At 36.1% G+C, this 21,419-nt stretch overlaps 1 protein-coding gene across 1 annotated transcript; it reads left to right on the forward strand.

The window, feature by feature from the left end:
- The first annotated feature begins 5,560 nt into the window (after nt 1-5,560).
- LOC130887039 (pseudouridine-5'-phosphatase-like) lies at nt 5,561-6,262 on the forward strand. The gene has a single exon (XM_057789307.1). It carries the CDS (start codon nt 5,561-5,563, stop codon nt 6,260-6,262), a length of 702 nt encoding a protein of 233 aa, XP_057645290.1.
- The last annotated feature ends 15,157 nt before the right edge of the window (nt 6,263-21,419 follow it).

Consider the following 21,419-nt stretch of genomic DNA (forward strand, 5'->3'; position numbering starts at 1 on the left):
TAAAACAGGGTTTTAAAACTCATTTAGACATTTATTATATGTTCTCAAACTGTACATCAAAACAAGGCAAATACTATTAATCAGACATGATTTGCCTGAATTGTTAATCTAATTAATCTTTGTCAATAAAAGATCAGGAGTCAGATGTCAGGGTAAGAACCTGAAAGATAAGAGAAGTAGTGAGCAGCTTCCAGTTGCTTCCTACCTCTTCTGTCCCTCAATCCAAAAGGAGAGAGAGCTTCTCTCAGCCCCACCTTACTACTTCCTGTCTTCTCTAGCTACAGTCCTCCAAGCCTCTATGGTTCATTTTGGTCAGCTAGTGGCTAGCTCTGCCCTCTGACTCCAAGCAAGCTTTATTTGTCAGAACACAGTCAAAATATAACACAATATTTACCACATGCTGAAGTAACTAAGAAGCATATTTCATTTATGAAATAATGAGTTCTAAAACTCATAAAGGTATTTTTTAAATGAAAATTTATATCCTACTTATTATGAAAAAACTAAAAGTCAGGTAAACTTGGTCTTAAATCCTAGCTCTATCAAGTATAGTCTGTGTAAGTTTTGTCAAGGTATTTCAGCCACTGCTTCCTTTGATCATATCAAGAAAGTGCTACCATTTCACAAGAGATTTTTCACAAAGAAAATATTCCCATTTCACAAGAGATTTTTCTATGAAAGAGAGTTTCTTGTGCAGGAGTCTGGTGGTAAATATTTCCTATTTTCTGCTTTTTAAACAATAATTTAGAAGTATAAGTCTTTATATCCTCTATAGAAAACTCACATTGGGATTTTATATCCATGTTGCAGAAGGAAGATAAGAGATGAGCATACATTTAAAATAGACCATTTTTTCAGTTTTGTCTCCACGAGCACTCAGTCTGTTCCCTGCTAGGATTCCTACAATGCGTGGCCCAAGTGCTGTGGCTACTTGCAGCTAACTGCTCACAGTCCTTCCCTTCCCCACACCACCGTGAAAGCTACAAGGCATGAGGATGCAGAAGGGCAGCAATCACCTTTACCTCAGTGCAGGACATCTATGTCTTGCTTTGTATTCCAGAAATGTCTCAGAATCAGGCTTTGGCTAAGATCGTAGCTGGGATCACACTATTAGATCCATGAGCCTTCTCTTATTCTGCCATAGGTCTCTCTGTTGCCCAGGAAAGAACCAGTAAATCCACTCACCATGCCACTGTCTCAGGCTCTGCGAGGCACGCCTCGTTCACTCCAGTTAGTGTGATGGGTGAGCAGTGTTTCATTGGAAAATGTAGTCAGACATGGCCTTGAATCCCAGTTTGGGAAGTGGAGAAATAAATATGTAAATTTAGTTTGTTATTTTATTTTATTTATTTGAGAACTGTGAAACTTTGGGTTAGCCAGGCAGCTGAATAACATTAGAAGCAAAGATCAGAAAACAAAAAGAAAAAGGACTTTAGCTTTCTCCTTGGGCTTTCCATGTTCTGAGAAAAATCTCAAGGGGACATGGACGCTTCTTCAGAGGGCCAGAGACATTGGGAACACCGAGTGTTCTGCTGAAGAGAGATGGAGAAAGTATTTGCTTGAGGGGATGACTGAAAAATGACCCAGTAAGGAACCAGTATAGGATAAGAATGCAAAGGAAAACTATACATGGACAGTGGAGGCATAGACTTACCAAGTGTGTGTGTGTGTGTGTGGTGTGTGTGTGTGTGGTGTGTGTATAGAAACCATGAAATTCTCTGATTCAGAGAAATCCCAGGTAGATTGAAAAAGGTAGCAATTTTTAAAGTTCTTAAATTTTATATTGTTCGCTATGAATTCTTAAAAGCCAGAGTAACCTCGTCCAATACATATGATTTTAATTTTATTTTTTTTCCTAAAACTCTTAATATAAAGGAATCTTGGGACCAATTTGTCTGGCTCTACATTTAGCCTTGCCTTCTAAATTCTCCCCCTCTTTGTAGGATGATAATGTCATGGTTCAGACTTTTCTTATGTTTTTCTTAGCTACTATGCTGCACTAGAAGTTCTTTATCATATAAACATCAGTTTATTTCAAATATATATATATATATAAATAAATAAAACACATGTACACTTAGGCTTTTCTCCAGTGTTCTGTAAAGGAAATGGGGCACAGAAACTCTCACGTGAGTTCTCCAGTGTTACATAAAAATAAGGTGAAAAGTCTTCACTTACCAGCAGTTTGATCTCTAAGTCTACATAGTGAGGTAGGAAGATGGTATGTAAGAACTCTTCACCAACCCGTAATATCCACTTGTTCCACTAAGTCAGATGAATTGAGACTCTCTCGATTGCTTACATAAAATGAAAACAGAAACGATACTATGTACTTGGGTGGTTTTAAGTATCTGTAGCATATAATCCAAAGAGAAAACACTGTTTCTGTCATCCACTGTAAACACATGGGCCATCACATCCAAGTTCTACCTGTGTAAAACCTTGGAGAGTCAATAATTAAATGTGTTTTTTAACTGAGCTTATTAAGGGTAAACAAGGAGAATTTCTACTAGTTTACAAAAAGTAAACACTTGGAAATTAATTATTAGAATGTATTACCTTTCATTATTTTTGATTATTTCTGTCTTTTAAGGGATCATCTCTACTCTTGAATTTTTGACAGTCATGATATGTTCTGGGCTTACTTTCCTATTTTATGCAAGGATGTCAATCCCAGTGTTCCTAGGCGTCATTCTTGGCAGTTAAAAAGTAGTGAATTTCCAAAGTAGGTCAGTTTTGGGATCAGTTTGAAAAAGCTGTTAAAAAGAAAGTACAAAGTTCCAAAGAAAAGAAAATCAGAAGGAAGTTGTTAATTTTCTACATTGCATGGGTAGGGAATGGTAGAGCAGCTCACGAGTATTTAAATTAGGAGTCCACAAAATGACAAGCAAAATCATACACGCTTACACCTGCTGGTCCAGGTACACATGAGTTAACAAGCTATGCAGGATTGAAAAAGATACCTTGAGAACTTTATTATAATTCTATTGTTGCTCTGAAAAAAATATAGGAACATCATTGTCAAGTTTAAGTTTTTAAGAGAAACCAGAAACTCAGGTACTCTTGCATAACATTACTGACTTATAAATATTTTCAACTTATTTTAAAACATAGCACAGACCAACAAATCAAATCTCTGAGCCAATATTGCCTCTATAATTCTAATTTTCAACTTCTATTGGTTAGTCTCCTCTATTCAGTGTGAGCCTGTGGCTGTTTTGTCTCAACACTCTGGTGATTTGTGAGTTGCCCAGTTCAGTCTACCTTGTTCTGTGATTTTGTAGAACAGAGATATAAATACCAAAGCTCACTACCTCAGCATCTCTTCTATAACACTGAAAAACAAAGGAAAGCCTCATTAATCATCCAATAAGTTTTAGAAGAATTAATGGCATATGCAAATTACAAAAGTATTCAGTTTATGTGGTAAGATGAATTTTAGGTCCCTGTAACAACTTATTAAACAACAAGAAGGCAACAATTGGGAAATGATCGAGATAAATAAAACAGAGAAAAATATAGGGCCTTAGGAAAAATAATGGGATTTGGAAAGAAGACAAAGAAAATGAAACAGGTAGAACACTCCTGGGTGAAGTCAGAATGTTTAGGCTAAGTACCAGGAATAGACTTTCTTCCCTACATAGAACATCAGAAAAAAAGTTTGAAGTCATAGCCATAGCTCAGACCTAGAGCACTAAATGACTATTCATGGCCCCCATATTAATCATCTCTATAATCTTCATCTCTTACACCTGTATCCTCACTGGAAAAATGAGCATAGTTATATACACAGTATGCTTTATTTTAAGAATTTGTGTCAAGTATCTGAAATATGACTAGAATAATATTTACTGTATCATAAACAACTAAGAATTTGTTAGTGTTAAATTAAGCTTTAGTTTGGAGTAAAGATTCATTTATATGCTATTAGTTTCTCATTCAAATTTATTTTCAAACTTTATTTGTAAAGTACCATTCTCCTTCGTGGCTTTTGGGGGATCTCAAAAATTTAACAAAAGGATAATTTTTGTGTATGTGCATACAATAATACATACTCATTTTTAAATTTCTGTTGTCACATAACTACTGATATATGGGTTTTACTGTGATGTTTTAATGAATCAATTTACTGTGTAATTAGCATATTGTCATTGTACTTAATGTTTTTTAACTTTGATCTAATCACAAATACAATAGCTAGTGGCACTTTATTTACTTGGACTCTTGGTCCTTTTGAAGACTTACTTTGCATATTTAATTTTACAACAAGTTTAAATGATTCTTTTGAGTGGTGATTACCTTGGTTGTGGTTAGATTCAGGGCTTGGGATTTTTAATAACTTCAAACCACCTGGAGTTGATTTATGCATATCATGTACCCTTTACCTTATAGTTTTTATACATTTTTGCTTAAAAACTGCTCCTGCTTGGTTATTACAACAATTTTATGCAAATTTCGTAAAATAAGAATCAAAGAACTTATGATCAAGTCATTATTCTACAGTGTTTGACGTGCTTACTATCCACTCCTGCCATGATGTGGGCGTTGAAGACCATTCAGTTCATTTTTAATTAATTTATGTATATGGATACTTTGTCTGCAGGTATGTCTATGCACCATGTGTAGATGCATGCAGTACCTGCAGATACACAAGAGGGTGGCAGATCCCAGGGAACTGGAGTTACACACTTTTGGGAGCAGATATACGGGAGCTAGAAATCAAACCTGAGTCCTCTGAAAAAGTAGTGGGTGCTCTTAACAATTGAACCATCCCTCCAGGCCCCTGGGACTATCATACTTAGGATTACTTGGGGCCTAAGTAATCAATTTAACTTTGTTGGTTAATGGTAAATGTGGGTCATGAACCATGCTAGCTCTGATGTCTGCGGATCCTTTCAAAATACTTATTGCTGCTGGCTATTAACAGATTGAGTGTCTCTGTGTCATCTGAAACAGGAGTGGTCAGAAAATCGCTAAGATTTTTAGAGACTTCATACATTAATCTCCTTAATGAATTGATGTGCCTTTAGAAAAATCTATAAAGGCTCATCAGAAAAGACTTCCTTTATCTAATTTTTGATAAAAAATAACTTAATTTCCCAAGGATATGTTTCCTTTTTAAAACATTTGCTATCTTTTCATTTTCAAATTCATAATCTTAAAATGTTCTATTTTGTGAATGAAACTTCAGGACTTGTTGTATTCAGAAAAAAAAAAAAGTTCCTCCTTCCATTCTCTCTCCTTCGGCTTCAACATCGGCTTCCTCCTTCATTCCAGAAGGATTCGTTTCTACCGCCCACCTAAAGCCACGACTAGGCCAAGGTTCAACATGAATAAAGCATTATGATGTTAGCTTTATCCCCTATATCAATATTTGCTTTCTTGCTTCTCGTTTAGTGTTTACTGGGTGATTTTGTTAAGTTTATAATTCCACAGTCTTATTGAATCATCACCTTGCCAACCAAGGACCTGTGTCACAGAGGCCCACAACACGCATGCGTAGGACAAGCCAGCCTGGTCTGCGCTCCTCTTCTGACCCGGCCCCATCACCACCCTCACTATGGCGGAGGCGGTTCCTGCGCCCCGGTTTCGGCCAGTTACACACCTGTTATTTGACATGGATGGATTGCTTCTGAATACTGAAAACTTATATGCGGAGGTGTTTCAAGAAATATGCCGTCGCCATGGGAAGACATACGACTGGGATGTCAAGTCCCTGGTCATGGGGAAGAAGGCCCTAGAAACGGCCGAGATCATAGTAGAGCGGCTGCAGTTGCCCATGTCCAAAGAGGAGCTAATGAAAGAAAGCCAAGCGAAGCTGAAGGAGGTGTTTCCCACAGCTTCACTCATGCCAGGAGCTAATGATTTGATTCAGTACCTGCGGAAAAACCACCTACCCTTTGCCCTGGCCAGCAGCTCCGGGACCCTCACCTTCCAAATGAAGACCAGTAGGCACAAGGAGTTCTTTGGTTTGTTTAACCACATCGTTCTGGGAGATGATCCAGAGGTAACGAAGGGCAAGCCAGCCCCAGACATATTTCTTACCTGTGCCAAGAGGTTCTCTCCTCCCCCGGCTCCAGAAAAATGCCTCGTCTTTGAAGATTCTCCAAACGGTGTGGAGGCAGCTGTGGCCTGTGGGATGCAGGTGGTCATGGTTCCTGATGAAAACTTGAGCAAAGACCTGACCAAAAAGGCCACCCTGGTGCTGGGTTCGCTGAAAGACTTCGACCCTCAGCTGTTTGGTCTGCCTGCCTATGAGTGAAGGGTGGACATGCCGCTATGGGCCTCGTGGGACCCAAAGGCTGGTTTGTGAGCCACATTGCTGAAGGGAAAAGTTAGGGGAAAAGTTAGAAAATCAACAACCTCCAGATTGTAACCTCCATTGTCATTGCAGGTTATAAAGTTGTCTGTCACATTGTTTACTTGGCCTCTTCTGTGATTTGCTCTCCATTTGACAATGGAAAGAAAACAAGACAAAGCCCAGACTGACCATCTACAGCTACCATCTAAAATAAAGTTGACTCGGTATACAACAAATGGGGGTGTGCATGCATGCATGTATACACGTGAATATGCCCACTATGTTTTTTACACATGTGTATCATAGGTACGTTCATGGATGTATATATGCATACCTGTACATTATATCATTTTCCCAAATAAAATAAAACGTACATTTTCTTTTTCATTTTAGTATTTCTGATCATTGACAGTTTGAAAATATATTAAAAATTCATATATGGATGTGTGTATATAAACATAAGAACATCCATATTACATGTGTATACTATGTATTGCTTCTAGTCTTTCAGAGTTGACATTAACACCACCGTGCTAACCAATGAGTCAGATTGCCATTCTTTCTCATCTTTAGCTGGAGAGTGAAAGCCTTGGTATGGATAATTGTCCTACTCAGACAGCTATTATAAGATTTTATAACCTCAGGGAATTATTGGAACTTTATTCAGTATCTTATTGAATGTGTCTAGAGCATAAACCTTCCATGTATATCCTAATCTATATTGGAGAATGTTTTCTACTTCAGAAAAAAATACTTCTTATGAATATTAATTTTATACTTTAAAAATATTTGTTTTATTATATACTTATAATAAATGTTTATACAATGCATACATATAAATATAAAATAAAATAAAACACATACTTATATAAATATATAATTAATAATGGGTGTGTAGTGAAGCCAGTGATTGGAAAAGAAAAAATGAATGGTAGTTAGGGAGATGAGGTTAGAATAAGGGAGAATGTAAAGACTGAGATACCAAATATAGGAGCCACAATTCTTTCTTCAGAAGAACATTAAGTTAGGTTTGCAGACATGATGTTTGGGTGTGCAGCGTGGAGAATGTGTTAGAGAAAAATCAGGAGAAATAGAGGTATCTCGGCTGTATAGGTAATTGTTAAAGATCGAGAAAGAGAAATAGATCACTTAAGGGTTATTTGCAAGGTAAAGTTGATAGGCTGCGACAATGCATAAAACGTGCTCCACATGTGAGCAACACTGAAGACTTCGCTGTTAATATTTTTGGTAGGAAGTAAAAAAAAAAAAAAGGAAAGGAAACGCTTCCTCAAAAACATCAGTAACATAGTTTACAGAACATGAAAGACCTAATGAAACATTTAGACAGGCCCAAACAGAGCATACCATCCTCCCTGTCCAAAAAGTTCTGAGTCAAGCGGACAAGGAATCTTTAGGAAGCATAGAAACAGACTTTACTTTTCTGATTGCTTTTAATTCATCTCTCTAGGAACACATTCCAGCAGCAGAACAGATGAGCTGAAGAAAGTTCATTCTGTACAGGGAACAGGATTGAGCTGACAAATCTCTATGTTAGTAAAAAGACTTTCTTCTTTAATGTTCTTCTATTCATGAAATATTCTTCTCTGTATTGACCCTGTTATTAGGTACTTTTTTTTGTCTACAAGAGGTCTTTCTGGTTTTATCCCTCTAAAAATGCACATAAAATACAAGAAAAAAAGAGTTATAAGCTTTTTGGGTTTCAGCCAATCTAAGGCTACTGAGCTTCTATTTATTTATCTTGACCACATAATAATGAATATCCAAGTCTTTGCCCTGGAACATAGTCTTAGAGGTTATCAAAACAACAAAGGAAAAGAAACTGACAATGAGCAAACTTGCTGAACTCGATCAGGGAGCACAGGTCATGGGACTGAGCCTCCTGTGGGCACAGCATAGGCAAGTAAACATAGAACTGGTGCAGCCTGGTGTGAGAGACTCTGCAGTCAGTGATGGAAATGTTTAAGTCGTAAGTGGGAAACGGTTACAAGTTGAGTGTGTACTAATTTCATAGTTGTTAATCCGCAGAGGCCCACTTTCAAAAAGAAGGTACACATTGTAGGATTCTTTTCAGGATCCCTCCTAGGTTCTTAAGGTGAAAACAGTGTTATGTCTCTGTGTGCTGGAGCATTTCAGCTAAAATTAGAAATAGACTAGAGAGTGTCATATACATAAACCCTCCAAATGCAATTAAGTCACTTCAATAATATTCTTCAATTAACCAGACACCTTCATGCCAACAGAACAGACCATAAGTACAGATTTTCACAAAATAACTTGAGATGTACCAAAATCCTTACATAAATCCAAAACTTTTAATTTCAGGCAGATAACACAATCTTACCTATCTTAGATTTGACAGTTATTTTTTAGAAGTAATACTTGACAAAAAGAGCGAGAAAGAGAAAGAAAGGGAGAAAGAAAGAAAGATGTTGGTTTCCATTAAAGATATGGTTTTTTTCAGTATGAAAGACAATAATAAGAAAGAAAAAAGGCTTCAGATTTGAAGTCAATCTTTACCAAAGCATACATCTAACAAAGAAGTTGTATTCAAATATGCAAAGAACACTTAAACCTCTTAAAATCCAACAACAAGAAAACAAACCAACTCAACAAATTGGGCCACAACAGATACTTACTAAAAATGAATGGTTGGAAAATAGACATGAAAATTTGCTTGTTAGATTATAAACAATTATATCTACTAGGGTGGTTAAATTCCTATAAACTAGAGGGGAAAAAACACCATCAATACCAACTAGAAAACAACAGACACTGTGGGGACGCAAAACAATTCAGTGACACTGAGAAACAGTTCCACATTTTTCTTTTAACAGAGTTAAACATAATCTTGTTACAGAATCAAACAATAGCACTCCCAATTATCTACCCAAATAAGTTGAAAAGTTTGCTCCACACAGCAAGCAACATGCAAATGTTTATAGCAGTGTTTTGATAATTGCCAAAAAAAAAAAAAATACTAGGCAAAAACATGTCCTTCGCTTAGGATAAGTGGGTACATGCATACAATAGGATGCTGTTTAGTGATGAAAAGAACTGTAGCTTTATCAGGACACAAAACAACATAAGGAAATGTAAGAACACATTGCTAAATAAGTCAGTTTCTAAAGGTTATGTTCTGCAGAATCTAAATATATTACATTCTGGAAAAGGCACGAGTACAATGGAGACAGAAAATAAAGGTCAGAAAGGATTCAAGAGAGTTCTGGGAAATAGCAGAGGGTTAGACTGTGGAACACAGATTTGAGGGTAGTCAATCAAGTCCACATAACTCTGAAATTAATGGTATATATAACCTTAGGAGTTTAGTAAAACCCATGAGCCTATGTAACACAGTGAGAGAATACCAAAGGTAAACCATTGGCTCCAGCTTGTAATTGTGTGTCAACATTGGTTCATCAGTTGTACCAATAAACCATGTTGTCTTAGTTAGGGTTTCTGTTGTTGTGAAGAGCCACTATGACCACAGCAAGTCTTATGAAAGAAAACCATTTAATTGGGATGAATATATATATTCAGAGGTTTAGTTCATTATCATCATGGTACCATGCAAGCTAACTTGGTGCTAGAGGTGAGAGTCCTATATCTTGATAAGCAAGTAACTGGAAGTGGTCTGAGACACTGGGTGTACCTTGAGCATATATGAGACCTCAAATCCTGCCTCTATAGTGACACACTTCCTCCAACATGGTCATTCCTACTAATAGTGCCACTCCCTTTGGGGGCCATTTTCTTCCAAAGCACCACATTCCACTCCTTGGTCCCCAAAGGCTTGTAGCCATATCATAATGCAAAAGTGTATTCAATCCAACTTCAAATGTCCTCAAAGTCTATAACAGTCTCAATTTTATTTACAAGTCTAAGGTTCAAAGTCTTTAATGAGATTCATGCAATCTCTTAGTTGTAATCCAAGTAAAATCAAAATCAAAAAGTAGATCACATACTTCCAACATTTAACAGCACAGGATATATTTCAGCCTTCCAAAACATAGGGAAGGCAGCATAGTGAGGAAATACTGGGCCAAACAGGGCCGAAAAACAGCTGTTCTCTCTGTAGATCTCCCCATTCAGGGACAGCCCTAACACCTGCCTGACCTCAGTGACTTTCCTTAGCCTCAGTGGCAAATTCTTTAGTCCTTTCCTTCTATCCTTAGCTCCAGAACCATGTGACTGAAACTGTAAAGTTCTGCTGCTTACGGGGGCTTGAACTGAACCACCTTGTTCAATTACACTTTCACCAACTGTTTTCCATGATTTCCTTCACTGCCTAAGCTTGTTTGTTCTAGAACTTACTCTTACAGACTAAGCTAGCCTCAAACTCAGAAATCTGCCAACCTCTCTTTCCCAGTGCTAGGATAAAGGACACCATCATACCATACACTTTTATGCTTTTCTTTAATTTGTTTTCACAAGTTAGAATCTTAGCTGGGTGGGTGTTGGGAGCAGTGAGACCCCAGATCCTGAATTTCTTGTAATCCCCTGATCTGAGTGCCTACAGCTGCTCTGAGCATGAGACTTTCAGGAGTTCCTGATGGCAGGAGAGTGGTTTCTGGTGGATTTGGCTGGGGCATGGCTATCTCTATATAATCTGCCCCTGAACACAATAAAGGGGCATTCTTGGGGAATTCAACGATAACCTGTGTCATTGTCTCTGTGTGTGTGTGTGTGTGTGTGTGTGTGTGTGTGTGTGTATTTTAACCTCCAGCCCCCTTGCCCGAAGCTCGGTAACTGGGTTCAAGCGCACAGAGAGCAGACAAAGGGGCGCAGTGCACCTCAGGTGGGATCTTACCCTGAGGTGACCATTCCCTTTATTCTATTTTTTAATCTTTTTTATCTCCTTAAACACAGGACTTAGCACCAATCCACTTCCTGGAGCTTCTTTCCACCTTAAATTTTTTTTTTTTTTGGTTTTTCCTTAAATTTTGTGTTTTGTAATTTACCCTGCTCATCTTGCTCTATTTCATTGTAAACCTTCCTTAGACTTACCACTAATAACCACATGACAGAGTCTTTACTAGGCTGTTTTGAGATTTCTTCTGCCAATGGAATTAGTTCAAAACTCTTCACTTTAGCCTCAGGCAGACTCTTCAGACAAAAAGTAGTCATTTTCTTCACCAAAATACCACAAGAATGATCTTTATGCCACGTACTAAGATTCTCCTCTGAAACTTCTTGACTGAGCCCTCTACAGTTCACATCATTCTCAACATTGTCTTCCGTGCTCCTACTAGTATGGTCCATCAAGTGGTGCTTAAAGCATTTCACTCCTTTCCTCACCCAAAGTACCAAAGTCTGCATTACTCCAAACAAAAACATACTTAGGCCTTTCACAGAAATATTTCAGTCTCTGGTACCAACTTCTGTCTTAGTTAGGGTTTCTATTGCTGTGAAGAGACACCATGTCCACGGCAATTCCTATAAAGGAAAAACATTTAGTTGGGGAAGCTTACATTTCAGAAATGTCAAAGCCTGCCTCCACAGTCATATACTTCCTCCAGCAAGGCCATACCTACTCTAACAAAGCCATACCTTCTAATACTGTCATTCATTTTGGAGGTGACTTTCTTTCAAACCACCACGCACATGAAAGGACAATGTCAGTAATGGGGAAAGTAAACAGCTAAAAAGTAGTCTATTGAGCTCTACAAACTGTTCGCTAGAGTTGTTATAAACCCAAAATTTCCCTAACAAAATCTTAATTTCTCAAAGATGATACTATTAAAATTAATTCATTCAATCTGTTAAACCCTTCAAGTCTTCAATAATTAAAACTGCCACTGCAATTATTATTATCAATCACCAGGAAACACAGAGATGCATGTGGATTTGTGTGTAGTATGTTAACTGGGATAGGATTTCATGCAGTGAACCTTAAACAGCTAGAGAATACATAAAGAGAGAAGAGAGATGTCAGTGGCTCCCACCACAAATGCAGAAATCCAGGTGTTTGCATTCATGAAGATGGTCCTGAAACACCTGTAGTTGAAAGATGAGGCTGAAGGCAGGGGCACACAACAGAGGTAAAGTTAGAAAATAAAAAGTTAAGATGTTGGGAAGACTACAGCTATCAAGGAAGTGTTCCCCTCAACTTGTAAGCATATGAACATAGCAGTTAAAGGAACAAATTAGTTCTTTAGGGATTACACAATATCTTTGAGACTATAATTAGTCCAATATGTTTGCTTAATTTAGGGATTTTGTATATGTTAATTTTCTTTTCTTTCTGGTAATTTTCCCATGATAAAAAAGCTCACAATATTTATATTAGTCTTCAATCATTGAGAGTGTAGGACGAAATTATTTAAAATAATATTTTTCTCATTCAGTTATGGAATTAAAATTGCAAGCTTCTTTGATGCAGGTGATTCTTGTTTTATTGTTTAATGAATGAGTTACTTTGTTAGTTGTTAATAATTAAATACTATATAAAAATAGTTCAGATGCAAATGATAATATATGATTAGAGTTTAAATGAAGTAATTAAAATGCTATGCCATTTGCATGTTGTTCTATTCTTCTAGCTCCTTAATAACTAAATTATTTTTCTCTAAGAGTGTTAAGGAATGAAGATTCTTTAGAGATGCCCATTACTTGAAAAAATAATTATTAGAAGACATACGTAAAGGAGTTTCTTATACAAATTGAAATGTGTTTAGTTGGTTTTTAATTAATTCAATTTCATTTCTACACATCCTTGAGACATTCTTTAAGCATTTAATTAATAGTAACAATGATTCACTGAAAGTGTTAATTCTAATGATTTGCAGTGACTCAGAGCTCAAGAGAGAAAGAGAAATGAGGAGCCCTCATATAATGAGGCAAGAGCCCTGTAATGGTCTAACCATTTCATGATGAAGAAAATGTAATTAGCAGAAGAACAAAACTTCTTGGGTATCTGATTGCTAATTAACCTATTCACAGTTAAATCAAGAAATAAAACTTTGGAGAAAGGAGGTACTTATCTACTCAGCAGACTTTTAAGACCTCTTTTAAACTAGAAGAGTCTAGTTTTGAATTTCTCTGAGATGTCAATGTTTGGCTTTACTTGAAATGACTATATTCACTATATAAATTCAAATATTTAAAATTTGAGTGTTAAGCATTTTTATTGTGGTTCCAAGTTAATTTTAATATATCCCTTTTCAGTAGAGAGTGGTTTTCGCGCACACACATAAACACACACACAAAAACACGTATCAGTTAACACTACTTACTATACACAGCCCCAATTTTTAATTTTATCATGAAATTTAATAAGTTACTTAGATTGAAGTTATTGGGGATTTAATTCTGAGACTCAATTAATATATATTAAGTAAAATAATTATGTTATTATCTGTTAAATCTATGTTGCATACTTGTTATTTATAGACATAGTAAGAATCCTAAACAAAGGACAACATAAAACTAAAGAATCAGCACACCTTTAATCCCAGCACTTGGGAGGCAGAGGCAGGCGGATCTCTTGAGTTTGAGACCAGCCTGTTCTAAAAGAGCTAGTTCCAGGACAGGCTCCAAAGCTACAGAGAAACCCTGTCTCAAAAAACCAAAAATAAAAAATAAAAATAAAAAAACCTAAAATTAGACTTTCCCAGGAAGAGCTCAACAATTGGTCATCCATTCCCAAATGGTTGGTTCTGAAAACATAAATAAATAGACAAAATTATATAGCCTGAATAAGTTGTATTTATATATTTACAAATATCTCTGTGTGTATGTGTGTGTGTGTCATTTATAACAACAATTATAGAAAAAGAGACCATGAATTTGAGAGCGCATAAGAGTAGGGGTACAAGGGAGGATTTGGAGAGAGGAAATGGAGGGTGAAATAATGTAATTATATTATAATCTCAAAAAATATTTAAATGTTTTTGAAAACTAGCTTATGTTCTCAAGCTTTTGCAAAGCCTTGACCAAATCTTCAAGGCAATCATCATTTTTATGATCCTCTCTGTCATTGTCCTTGTTAGTGTGGTTGTGGCTTAGTCATCACACTCATGACTCAGCCTATATTCTCCATTATAAAAGAACAGAATTTCTAATAACCTGTGTACAACAAGCAAAGCCCTGAAATAGAATTGGTTTGGCTGTACATATTCTGACTCAAGAAGAACTGAGAAAAGCACAAACACATTACAGAGTTATATTTTTAAGCATTACACACTGAAGAAATGTCATATTTTTCTTGCCAGAACAAGAATTGTGCCTTAGATATTTGCCTGAAACAATTTGAAAGATATTCTATATTAACATAGAAAATATTATTATAAAAAACAATATTTTCTCAATAGAGAAGAAAGAATTCTGAAAAAGTAATACTAGATTTACTAAGTTACATTTTATTAATTCAGCATTAGTTCTCATTGTTTTGATATTTGATGAAAGTTCAAAAGCAAGAGTCTAAAATGCCATTCTAAGATAGCTCAAAGAGGTTTTATCACATTCCTACCTAAATATATCTATAAATAATATAGACTATATTATAAAAATTATTTTAATCCTCACCCTTTCTTTCCCAACAAATTTGAAGTTTGTTGACAACTAAGAGTGAAGACACACCTTAAAGATAGAGAACCAGCCTTAAGGACTTGATTATAGAAAGTAAGGTAGAAAGAATAAATGAGTCCGCTTTCCAGAGAGTGTTTTCAGTGGATTACTGAGATATCATAACCATTTAGAGCCAACTTTGAGTGTCCTGGTGTATATTTTTTTTTGGACATTTACAATTCATTATATAAACTATATAGACCACTCATTAGGAAGTTCATCAAGACTTGCGTGTCTGTGTGTGCTTGTGCAAATGCATGCATTGCTAGAACATTCTGTAGCTCACAGTCTATTGTAGCAGAGTTCAAACAGAAGAATTACATGAAAGGCATGTGAAGACCCAGACTTCTAGGCCTGAGTCTTGGAAGTGTAAATTGTCTGGTGTAGCATGGACCTAAACATTTGCATTTCTAACAAATTCTCAGTTACTGCTTCTGCTGATGGCCAGGACATCATTCTTAAGAACTAGCTGCTAGAGAAGAGCCACGGGTTCACCAGTTCATTAAAATCCTACCAAGCCAGTGTTTGTAAACTTTTTTCACTAGTATCTTTCTGAGAATTCTTAGCTGTTAATCCATCATCAGGTTTCAATCTGTATTCCACTAGAGTAAAATCTATAATCACTAAACGTAATTCATTTTTATTAAGTTGTCCCTTGGGTTGTTAAACCCTTGAAATTGTTCAGAAGTGTTTAATAATACAGCTCTGTGTACCAAGAAATGGCTGATGTTACAATTGTAGTTTATAAAAAGAGAAATCAAGTTAATATTCTCAAATTAGGTTTTCTGACCTTACCACTTGCATGTTCAAATTAACATTTTCTTACAAGTTAACATTTAACATTTACTTTTTAAATATTTCCCAAAGGGAAAGTCCCATCTTTATATCATAGATACCATTTATCCTAAAACATGAAAATTAGACTAGATTAAGCTACATTTTCTTTTAAAAATATCAAATAACAATTTGCTTTCTCTAAAAAGTGCATAAAATACCAAAAAAAATGCTGCTTCCCCAATACTCATCTAAAATTTTGTATCAATGTACACTATCTTCAAATGATGTATGAGTTAAACTAATTTCACATATGAAAGGTATTTATAACATAAGTTAATATTTGCTTAAAATACATTTTCTCTTTTTTTACTTTATGGTTTTTTCCCATTTCTGATTATACTTATCAACTATATCCATCTTTCCCTTCTTTTCAGTTTCTCTCTTCTCAACACCCTATTTCTAACCAGTGAACTGTTAGAACACAGTCCAAGAATGGAGTCACGCAATGCAAATGGTGAGAGCTTATGAAAAAAACTACAGGAAAAGTCCAGTCTTGTGACCCAATTTCTTCAAAACCACAGATTGTTCTTGGGATGTCTGTCATGCCCCTCTCAGGTGTATGAGATAGGAGTGAGTTTATTTCAGATTATTCATTGCAACTAGATATTGCTACTTGTTTTTGTGTGCTTCTATGTGACATGTACATGTTACGCATGTGATTCTTCTTAACTGGCAGAGGATAAATTCTATAATGCTATGAATAATGTTGGCTATTGCATGAAACTTTAATCTCCCTCATTTGGGGGCTCTATTCTCCCAAATTCCTACACCAATTAGAGCAATAAACTGTTAACCATCGAAAATAGCAAAAAGTTCACATTTCTTGATTAATTATATATGTAAAATACATTCATGGGCATTTAAATCATTTTAGGAATACATTTTTCTGATAGAAAAGATAATTTTTAATAAAACATGTACCACATGATTCCTAGTGGATCTATAAAATAATTTTAAATGTTCCTTAGTTCCTATTTTGTGGAATAATTTAAAGAATATTGCAAATAATCCTTCTTTGAAGATTTGGCAGAATTCTGCTCTGGCCCCTTTGGACCTGAACTTTCTCTGGTTAGGAGATTTTTTTTAATTGCTTCTTCTATTTCATTAGGAATTATGGATCTATTTATAATATTTCGTCTTGGGTTACCTCTAGTAGATTATACATATATCAATAAATTGACCCATTTCTTTTAGATTTTCCCTTTTGGTTGAATATAGAGTTTTGGTGGTGGTGGTAGTTTGGTTTTGGGTTTGTTGTTGTTATTTTGTTTTGTTTTGTTTCATTTTATTGACTTTTCCAGACATTTTGTATAGCCCTGGCCATCCTGGTACTTGCTTTGTAGACCAGACTGGCTTCAAACTTGCAGAGATCCACGTGCTTCTGCTTCCTGAGTGCTAGGATTAAACTACCACCCAGCAAATACAGATCCACAGTATGTCTTTATATTAACTAAGTTTTCCCCATTATCTGTTGTAATGTCCTCCTTTTCATCCCTACTTTTATTAATGTTGGATCCTACCCGCACGTGCTCCCTTCTTTTTTCCCTCTCTGCCTTTTTCCCTCCTTCCCTTCCTCCCTATTTCCTTCCCCCTCATCTCTTTCCTTTCATTAATTTGGTGAAAGCTTTGTCAATCTTGTAGATTTTTTCAAAGAACCAAGTCTTCATTTCATTGATTCTTTGTATTGGTGTTTGTTCAATTTCAGTTTCATCCCTGAGTCTTCCAATTTCTTCCTGTCTTCTCTTTTTAGAATATTATTTTTTTGTTTTTGTAGAACCTTTAAGTATTAAAAGTTTGTTAATATTATATGTCTCCAGTTTTTTATGTGGGCACTCAGAGAGATGAAGTTGCCTTCATCATCTCCCATAGCTTTGGGTATGTTGTGTTTTTATCTTTGTTCCATTATAAAATGGTTTTCCTTCTTGATTTGTTTAGTATGCATGAGTTTGTATACTTTCTGCCATTTCTATTGCTATCACTATTCATCTTTAATTTATGATAGTCAGATACCGTGCATGGTGTTATTTCAATTTTCCTGCATCTGCCAAGACTTGCTTTGTGCCCTAATATAAGGTAATTTTGGAGAAAGTTTCATTGACTATCAAGAAGAAAAATCTATTTTTAATGTTTGGGTGGAATGTTCTGTAGATGTCTATTAGATATTACTGAACTCTAGCATTTCTCTGCTTCGTTCTTGTTTGGATGACCTATCTATTAGTGAAAGTCTGATATTGAAGGCACTCACTATCACTGACTTGACTTTTAAATATTAGTATTTATCTGACTAAATAATCCATTGCTTCTACCTTGTCTTCAAGACCTGAAATTCTTTCTTTCGTGTATTTTAATCTGTGTGGTAGGGCCAATATGTGACTTTAATCTGTGTTAGGACCTTTATCTGATTCTCACTGTCATAGTGTTTCTTTAAAGAACATGGCACCCTTGTGTTTGGTGCTTAAGTGTTTAGAATCATAATATCCTCTTGGTGGATTTTTCATTTAATGAGAATATAGTGACTGTCTCTATTTTTATTAACTTTGGTTTGAAGTCTATTTTGTCATATATTAAAAAGTTATGAAGGCTTGCTTTTTGGTTCAGTTTGCTTGGGTTATTTCTACATCCTTTTTAGCTTAAGGTGCCAACTGTCTGTGACAGTGAGGTTGTATTTTTGAATGCAGCAAAAAGGAAAGAAAGAAAGAAAAATAGAAAAGAAGGAAGGAAGGAAGGAAGGAAGGAAGGAAGGAAGGAAGGAAGGAAGGGAAAGAAAAGGAAAGGAAAGGAAAAGAAAGGAAAGGAAAGGAAAGGAAAAAAAGTAAAGAAAAAGAAAAAAGGTGGATCCTGTTTACTAATCCCATTCGTTAGTTAGTTTGTATCTTTTTACTGGGTTATTGAAACTATTAATATTGACAATTATCATTGTGTATCATTTATTAATTTCTTTATTTTGTTGTAGTGGTTTTTTTCTTCTCTTTTGAGTAACTTTTCTGGGATTATTTAGTCCTCTGTCCTTTTGAATGCAATAAAGCTTCTCTTTACACTGAATTTTTCTTTCTAGTGTTTTCTGTAGAGCTGAATTGATGACAGACATTTTTTTTTCATCACTAAGTTTTTTTGCATCATTTGTAACTGATAGTTTTGTTAGGTATGGTAGTCTGAACTGACATCTCTGGTCTGTCATTACTGGTAGAATATTAATCCAGGCCCCTCTGGCTTTCAGAGTCTCCATTCAAAAGTCAGGCATTATTCTAATGGCTCTGCCTTTATATATAGCTTGGGTTTTTTTTCCTTGCAGTTTTAAATATCCTTTCTTTGTTCTGTATATTTAGTGTTTGGATTACTGTGTCTCACTGGGGTGTTTTTTTTCTGGCCTTGTCCATTTGGTTTACCTTATGTGTCTTAGATCTTGATTGACAACTCGTGTTTTAGATTAGGTAACTTTTCTTTTATAAGTTTATTAAAATATATTTTCAATGACTTTGTCATAGGTTTTTTCTTCTATGCATATTATTTAGAGGTTTAGGATTTTTTCAGTATCCTTGATTTTCTGCCAAGGATACCTTGACTTTTAAATATTTAATATTTTATCTGACTAAACAACCCATTTCTTCTACCTTATCTTCAAAACCTGAAATTCTTTCTCCTGTGTATTTTAGTATTTTGGTGAGACTTATCTCTGAGCTTTTTGTTTGACTTTCTAGATTATTCATGTTGATCTTTCAGTTTGGCACTTTCTGTGTGTGTGTGTCTGTCTGTCTGTCTGTCTTTCTGTCTCTTTCTGTCTCTGTATCTCTCTGTTTCTCTCTTTTTCTCTGTGTGTTTACCTTGATATCTTGAATTATTTTCCTTATTTCTTGAAGCTGTTTTTAAATAATTGTCTTGTGTCTCAGTTAAAATGATTTTCTGGGTTGCTGACTTCCGGGAAGAGTCATATTGGCTTGGTTGTTAGTATTTTTGTTTCTGTCACAGGGATCTTTATATCTCAAGGTCTGACATCTGTAGTGTTTGGTGTAGATATCAGTGCCATCTTTATTGGGTGGGTGCTGGATTCTTTAGCTGCTGTTGCCTCATCTGACAGGTTCTGACAATGTTTGGTTTTCAGTCTTGTAGTTACTCTGGGTTTAGAGTTCACCCTCTCTTTAGCCCCAGACACAAAGTTCAGGTGGGAGCTTTGGATTTAGACTCCAAACAGTGCCATATTAGTGCAGTGGAAAGGGTAGGATATACGCTAGCATGTTGGGAACTGAGACTGAATCTGAAGGTCTCTTAAGTGGTCCTTGGAGTCCATCTCCACAAAGAGGAGTTAGAGGTAGAATACCCTGGCTCTGATCATGGATGGCCATGATTCTGAAGCTGATTAAAGTGGTATAGTAGAAGGGACTGATGTGGGCAGACAGAGGCAAGTCTAAGAGTAGTCTAGAGAGACCAGAATGGAGAGGTGGATGGAGGGCATAGGAGGCCCTAGTTCCTAGCCACATATGGTGGCTTGGAGTCCCTGGTAGGGAGTGATGCTTTGGGGGAGTCCAAATAAATAGAAAGGAGCTAGGAAGAATGACAGAAGGGGACAGAGAGAAAGTGTTTGTCATACTTTTCAAAGGAAAACCATTGAAGACAGAGGACACAAGCTAAAAGATATTCCCACTGGTCTTCCATTGTCATACAGAAAAGAGCAGGAGACAGGGAATTGAGCACAACAAAGAAAAAGAAAAAGAGTTGACATAAATTTCTGGGTAATGTTGACTGCCCTTTTAAAATTAAGAGTTTCATGGATCACATGATGCATTAAGACCACAAAGCATGGCCATGAAATATAAAGAAGAATGTGGGGTTATTAACACTGGAGAAATTATTGAAAGGACTCTCTCAAAGCTGTTAAAGAAGTGAAAGGTGATGTACTATGGAGTCAAAGGACTGTCACTAGGAGTAACAATGAGAAAACAATGCAGGAACGGCAAATGATGCTTCAGGGAAGTAGCTTGGAGACATTAGGATGTGTTAAGAATACAGAAAAACAAGGACTGCATGGTGACTAGGACACTACATGAATAAAAATGTATACAAGAAGGCTGATATCAAAGCTACAATCTCAAGGCCACAGCAGTCACAGAAGCAAAGCTCACTATAATATACTAGATTCATTCATTGCACAGCAACAAACGAAAGGCGGGTAATTTTTTGTATACATTTTTATTTCAAAAAAGAAAAGAGCCGGGCGGTGGTGGCGCACGCCTTTAATCCCAGCACTTGGGAGGCAGAGGCAGGCGGATCTCTGTGAGTTCGAGACCAGCCTGGTCTACAAGAGCTAGTTCCAGGACAGGCTCCAAAACCACAGAGAAACCCTGTCTCGAAAAACCAAAAAAAAAAAAAAAAAAAAAAAAAGATATCTTTGTCTCGTGGATAATGCAGTAGACCTAGAGGAGGAGGGCTGTGAGGATAGTGGACCGAAAGCACTTTGTGGGCAGAGTCTGATGAAAGTTGTTCATCACTTTTCTTTGCTTAATGATTCAGCTTTCAGTGCAAAACAGCCAGCACTAGAGATTCGTCAGCTAATAACTATAGCAAGGAGTAAGACAGATTAAAACCAAGAGAAAGGGACTGATGGGATCTATGCAATTTCAGCCTCAGGCCCTCTGATAGCAATTTAATGTGCTAATTCTGATAATGTAGCTCACACATCAAACATGACCTGGAAAGGGAG

Source organism: Chionomys nivalis, chromosome 14 (assembly GCF_950005125.1).
Source record: "Chionomys nivalis chromosome 14, mChiNiv1.1, whole genome shotgun sequence".
In the NCBI taxonomy this organism is placed as follows: domain Eukaryota; kingdom Metazoa; phylum Chordata; class Mammalia; order Rodentia; family Cricetidae; genus Chionomys; species Chionomys nivalis.